The 6660-nt window shown below is 54.4% G+C and overlaps 1 protein-coding gene across 1 annotated transcript in view; it reads left to right on the forward strand.

The window, feature by feature from the left end:
- The window catches only part of LOC107107528 (zinc finger protein 316-like), an 18457-nt gene that overhangs the window by 7839 nt on the left and 3958 nt on the right, over positions 1-6660 (forward strand). Inside the window, exons 5-6 of the mRNA XM_015407839.1 lie at positions 6131-6275; positions 6357-6604. Coding sequence (XP_015263325.1) covers positions 6131-6275; positions 6357-6604 — 393 coding nt within the window. The remainder of the gene's footprint in view (positions 1-6130; positions 6276-6356; positions 6605-6660) is intronic.

Below are 6660 nucleotides of genomic sequence, written 5' to 3' on the forward strand. Positions count from 1 at the left end.
GAAGGGAACAGCATTCCATGCGCCTTGGTGTTTAGTCATGCCGGCCACATGACCACGGAAACGACTTCGGACAGCGCTGGCTCTTCGGCTTGGAAACAGAGATGAGCACTGCAACCCTAGAGTCGGACTCGACTGGCTTTCGAGCAAGGGGACCTTTACCTTTACTTTTAAGGCGTGGGAACAAGATCACCTCAGCCCGCTGCACCGTCTCCACAGCATTTTAATATCACTTTTAAACAGTGGCGGAGTTCTCAGGGCAGCCACAAGGATGCCCTCACGTCCAGTTTGGCCCATAGAGTGTCTTTGTCTGGGAGAACCGGGTTTGATTCCCCACTCCTCCTCTTGCACCTGGCTGGATGACCTTGGGCAAGCCATAGTTCTGACAAGAGCTGTCCTTGAAAAAGAGCAGTTCCTGTCAGAGCTCTCTTGGCCCCACCCACCTCACAGGGTGTCTGTTGTGGGGAGGGGAAGGGAGAGGAGTTTGTAAGCCGCTCTGAGACTCCGTTGGGTAGTGAAGGGCAGGTTATATATCCAATCTCCTCCCCCTCCTGTTCTTCAGTCTGGTGTAGTGGTTAAGTGTGCAGACTCTAATCTGGGAGAACCGGGTTTGATTTCCCCACTCCTCCTCCACCTGCACCTGGCTGGATGACCTTGGGCAAGCCATAGTTCTGATAAAAGCTGTCCTTGAAAAAGAGCAGTTTCTGTCAAGAGCTCTCTCAGCCCTACCTACCTCCCAGGGTGTCTGTTGTGGGGAGTTTGTAAGCCGCTCCAAGACACCTTCGGGTTGTGAAGAGTGGGGGGGGGGAGGGTTAAATCCAATCTCTTCTTCTTCTTCGACACGGGGCCACTGCTGGACTGGGCATTTAATTCTCAGTCCCTTTCTGAATGCCCAGCATAGGAGGTCGGCCTTCTTCACCGCTGCCGCACACGGTGCTTTCCATTTCAGTCCCAAGACCTTTTTCTTTCTCCGTTGCTGCCAGTTCAGCCAGGACATAATAAAGTCAGAGGTGGCTCACTGGAAGAGCCCTTCCTTTGCACGCCAAATGTCCCAGGTCAGTCTCTGGCAGTGTCTCCGCTTAAAGGGATCGGGGTCCTGGGTTGGGTGATGTGAAGGGTCGTGGAGAGCTGCTGCTCGTCAGAGGAGGCAGGACTGGCCCGGGTAGGCCAAGGGCTTGACTCAGTGGGAAGCAGCTTCATGTGCTCGGTTGAACTGTGGAGTCCAGTGCCCGTGGATGCAGTGATGTGGCCCCGAGCATCAAAGGGTTCACGAGGACCACCCTAGACTGTTTGTTCTCTCCCAATCTAATTTCCTCCGCAGGAAAGGGGCAAGGATAACGCAGCACAACCCCTTAGCCCTGGCCCCGTTCCTAGGAGTTCAGGGCAGTTTGAACTGCGGCTGGTATCCCAAATGCTGCTGCACCACAGAGCTGCACCCAAACGCAGAGCCAGTTTGGTGTCGTGGTTAAGTGCGTGGAGTCTAATCTGGGAGAACCGGGTTTGATTTCCCCACTCCTCCTCCACCTGCACCTGGCTGGATGACCTTGGGCAAGCCATAGTTCTGATAAAAGCTGTCCTTGAAAAAGAGCAGTTTCTGTCAAGAGCTCTCTCAGCCCTACCTACCTCCCAGGGTGTCTGTTGTGGGGAGTTTGTAAGCCGCTCCAAGACACCTTCGGGTTGTGAAGAGTGGGGGGGGGGAGGGTTAAATCCAATCTCTTCTTCTTCTTCGACACGGGGCCACTGCTGGACTGGGCATTTAATTCTCAGTCCCTTTCTGAATGCCCAGCATAGGAGGTCGGCCTTCTTCACCGCTGCCGCACACGGTGCTTTCCATTTCAGTCCCAAGACCTTTTTCTTTCTCCGTTGCTGCCAGTTCAGCCAGGACATAATAAAGTCAGAGGTGGCTCACTGGAAGAGCCCTTCCTTTGCACGCCAAATGTCCCAGGTCAGTCTCTGGCAGTGTCTCCGCTTAAAGGGATCGGGGTCCTGGGTTGGGTGATGTGAAGGGTCGTGGAGAGCTGCTGCTCGTCAGAGGAGGCAGGACTGGCCCGGGTAGGCCAAGGGCTTGACTCAGTGGGAAGCAGCTTCATGTGCTCGGTTGAACTGTGGAGTCCAGTGCCCGTGGATGCAGTGATGTGGCCCCGAGCATCAAAGGGTTCACGAGGTGGAGTCATGGAGGAGAGGGACCAGTACTGGGGCCGGTGCTGTTTAATTCGTTCACCAGTGATCTGGAAGGGGGGTGAACAGCATTGCGGCCATGTTTGCAGAGGACACAAAGTTATGTTCAGGGTGGTGGAAACCAAGACTGATGGAGAAGAGCTCCAGGAAAATCTCTCTCAACTGGATGAGTAGGCGTTGTTGTTGCTGTTCAGTCGCGCAGTCGAGTCTGACTCTTCGCGACCCCATGGACCACGTCACGCCAGGCCCTCCTGTCTTCCGTCGTGCTCCGGGGTTTGCTCACTCCCACGTTCATTGCATCGGTAACTCTGTCTGACCATCTCATCCTTTGCCGTCCCTTCAGTCTTTCCCAGCATTGGGGTCTTCTCCGGTGAAGGCTCCCTTCTCATTGGGTGGCCAAACCATTTATTTAAAACACTATTAAAACATTTAAAACATTTGAGCAATCAGCAATATTCAGGTAAAGTGCAGTCAGTGGTTAGTACCCAAGATGGCATAACATGTCAGGTAGGCTCAGAAGGTTACAGGCTCCTAAGCCTATTGGCTCAAACTCACTACAGCCAGCCTCCAGCACAGGTATTAATAGTGGTCACTGATGGTAATGTGGGCGGCTCCTAATTGAAGGCCTGGCGGAAGAGCTCCGTCTTGCAGGCCCTGCGGAACTGCATAAGAGAAGAGCTTCAGCTTCAGTATCTGGCCTTCCGGGGAACAGTTAAGGTTGATTTCTTTTAGGATTGACTGATTGATTCCGTGTGCAGCAGAGGTGAAAAAGGCAACCTCCATGCTGGGGGTTATTGGGAAAGGGATGGAAAACAAAACAGCCAATATACGATGCAGCCTCATTTGGAGTACTGTGTGCTGTTCTGGTCACCGTATCCCCCCCAAAAAACCCCAAACCATTGCAGAGCTGGAAAAAGTACAGAGGAAGGCAACCAAGATGATGGTGGGGGAACCTGAAGCGCCTTCTCCTTGGGACTTTACAGTCTAGGGGGAAATGCCCCCCATGGGGGATGGACATGATAGAAAGTTACTAAATTATGCATGGGGTGGACAGAGAAAGTTTTTTTCTTCCACTCCCATAATTCTTGTTCAGTCGCACAGTCGAGTCTGACTCTTCGCGACCCCATGGACCAGACCACGCCAGGCCTTCCTGTCTTCCGCCATCCTCTGAAGTTTGCTCAATTTCATGTTCGTTGCATCTCTGACACTGTCTAACCACCTCAACCTTTGCCGTCCCCGTCTTCTTTTATCTTCAGTCTTTCCCAGCATCAGGGTCTTCTTCAGTGAGTGCTCCCTTCTCATTTGGTGGCCAAAGTATTTGAACTTCAGCTGCAGTCTCTGGCCTTCCAGGGAACAGTCAGGGTTTATTTCCTTTCGGACTGACTGATTTGATTTCCTTGCAGCCCATAATACCAGAACTCAAAGAGACACCCATGGAAACATTGTGAAAAAGGCTCAGGACGGACAAAAGGGAATACTTCTTTATTCAACAAGTCATTAAATTGTGGGACCCACTGCCGGTGGATGTGGTGATGGCCAGGGAAACAGATGGCTTTAAAATCGGTCTGGTTAGATTGGTCGGCCCTCCAGGGCAACTGGCTGACCACTCTGTGAAACGGGAGGCTGGGCGAGATGGACCCTCACGGGCTGACCCAGCGGGGCCCTTCATGTTCTTCTGAAGGGGGGCAGCTTGCAGTGGTCAGAACCAGTTCCCAGGATAGGCACGCAATGTATTGCTGCAGCTGGTTGTTTTCAGGCAAAGGCACTGGGCAGAGGCTTTTGATGTGCAAGAACACCCTGTTTTTAGGGCAGGAGATCAGCCCACTTAAGAACATAAGAGAACACAAGAACATACAGAACACTTCTGTAAACTGGGCGGCGGGAAGGGTATTCCGGTGGGTTTATCACATAGCCACTACCTGTGTTCAAAGGGGGATCCCATTCACTGCGTTGCTGTGGAGGTGTTGGAAGAAAGAAGAGGAGATTGGATTTATACCCCGCCCTTTCCATGGAGTCTCCGAGTGGCTTACAAACTCCTTTCCCTTCCTCTCCCCACAACAGACACCCGGTGAGGTAGGTAGGGCTGAGAGAGCTCCTTCAAGACCTGCTCTTTCAAGGACAGCTGACAGGACTATGGCTTGCCCATGTGGAGGAGTGGGGACATCAAACCCGGCTCTCCCAGGTTAGAGTTCGCACTCCTAACCACGACACCAAACTGGAAGAGCTGTGTGCTGCCACACTGGGGACTCAGGCAGCAGAGGGTGAACCTCCTCTGTTTCAGTGGGTCCCTGGGTGACCCACACTCCATGTGGGCTGTACAGTCAGGTGTAGCCGACACAGGTCTGGGGTGCACACAGCCGTACCTGAAAAAACTGCAGAGGCCGTGCCGCTTCCAGCTTATCTGAATCCACAGTGCTCTGCCACCGAGAGCCAGCGTGGTGTTGGGGTTGAGAGCGGCAGAATCTAATCGGGAGAACCCAGTTTGACTCCCCACTTCTCCACAAGCAGCCAGCTGGGTATCCTTGGGCAAGCCACAAGTTCTCTCAGGGCTCTCTCAGCCCCCCCCACCTCACAGGGTGTCTGTTGTGGGGAGGGGGAGGGAAAGGAGATTGTAAGCCACTCTGAGACTCCCTTGGGTAGTGAAGGGAAGGGGTATAAATCCAACTTCTTCTCTCTGCTCTTAGCATGACACTTGGTACCTCAGGAAGGAGCCAGTTTGGTGTCGTGGTTAAGTGCACGGACTCTAATCTGGGAGAGCTGGGTTTGATTCCCCACTCCTTATCCACCTGCACCTGGCTGGATGGCCTTGGGCAAGCCGTAGTTCTGACAAGAGCTGTTCTTGAAAAAGAGCCATTTCTGTCAAGAGCTCTCTCAGCCCCACCTCCCTCCCAGGGTGTCTGTCTGTTGTGGGGAGGGGAAGGGAAAAGGAGTTTGTCAGCCACTCTGAGACTCCTTTGGGTAGTGAAGGGCGGGGTATAAATCCAATCTCCTCTTCTTCTTCTTGGCCAAACGTAGTTTTGTATTTTTTAAGCTGTTCTCCTCTGTGCACCACTTAGTGGTTCACACTACCTGTGGCTCCCCTCTAAGCTGTGGAGTCCTGTGAGCAAAAATCCTACTTTGTGAGCTACTGGCATTAAAGCTGTGAGTGAGCAATTTGGCTCCTGCATAAATTAGTCTGCTCTGGAGCCCTCCTTCCCGAGCCAAGACAAAAATGTGTGAGCCGGAGGCTAAAAAACTGGGGGCTGGCTCTCAGTAGCTCAGCTTAGAGGGAGCCCTGGCTGTGGCCCTTGCCGTTCTCTTCCAGTGGGTGGCTTGATTTCTAGCCCCCACCCAACCCGGCTCCGCCCAAAGTGTGTGACAGTTGTATGCAGTGCTCCCTCTAAGCCGTGGAGTCTTGGTGAGCAAAAATTCTACTTGGTGAGCTGCTGGCATTGTGAGCAAGTGATTTGGCTGTTGCATCAATGCGTTTCCTCTGGAGCCACATCCTTTCTAAAGCAAAAATGTGTGAGCCAGAAGCTAAAAAAAACTCAGCTAGCTCACACGAACTCAGCTCAGAGGGAACACTGGTTCTATGTGGTTCTTTCAGAGCTAATTGCTTGCGATGGACCTATGTGGACCCACTAAGCTGGAATCCAGTAGCACTGCAGAGGCCAACGAAATTTGGGCAGGGGGCCCGAAGCTTTTGAGACTCTTGGTATTGGGCGGTTCCGCTGCGGACCAACCCAGCTCCCCTCTGAAACGATCCGAACCCACCAAGCCTCTGGTTCCTCTCGCCTGCCTCGGCCTGCTCCTAGTGGGCCTCCCAGCCCTGTTCTCTCTCCGGTCATCTGGAGCAGGGGAGGCTGAGGCCAGGCCTTGGCTTGCGCTGCAGAGCATGTGCCTACGTCCCCGTCTGGACAGGTCAGCAGGTTGATCTTCGGCCCAGGTCAGCCTATTGCCCTGCTTCGATGGCCAGGTGAATGGGCTGCTCTTCAGTGCGGCATCCGGGGCAGGGTGCTGGTGATGATGCCCCCTCGTGCCACACTGGCCGATCCCAGGGAAACCCACGCACCGAGGCGGCCCTGCGCTTTGGGACCCTGCCGCCTGGAGAAGACCCAGGGGTGTGAGGGGCTGCTGGGGCACAAAGGCCTGGATCGGTTCCTCTTGTGTACCTGAGGATAAACAGCCCGTGATTTGTGCAGAACCCGCTGGCTGGGAATCCATGCGAGGCAGCACCGCGCTGCGCTCAGCCGACGCCCCTCGGGCTGGAACAGCGCCCCCAGTGCAAAAGGTGCGCGCGGGCCGCACGCCTCCGAGTGTGGCGAGACGCAGTTAGCCAAGAAGAGCTGCGGGATGTGCAGAACCCGCTGGCTGGGAATCCATGCGAGGCAGCACCGCGCTGCGCTCAGCCGACGCCCCTCGGGCTGGAACAGCGCCCCCAGTGCAAAAGGTGCGCGCGGGCCGCACGCCTCCGAGCGTGGCGAGACGCAGTTAGCCAAGAAGAGC

Source organism: Gekko japonicus, unplaced genomic scaffold, assembly GCF_001447785.1.
Source record: "Gekko japonicus isolate JY-2015 unplaced genomic scaffold, Gekko_japonicus_V1.1 scaffold3446, whole genome shotgun sequence".
In the NCBI taxonomy this organism is placed as follows: Eukaryota; Metazoa; Chordata; class Lepidosauria; order Squamata; family Gekkonidae; genus Gekko; species Gekko japonicus.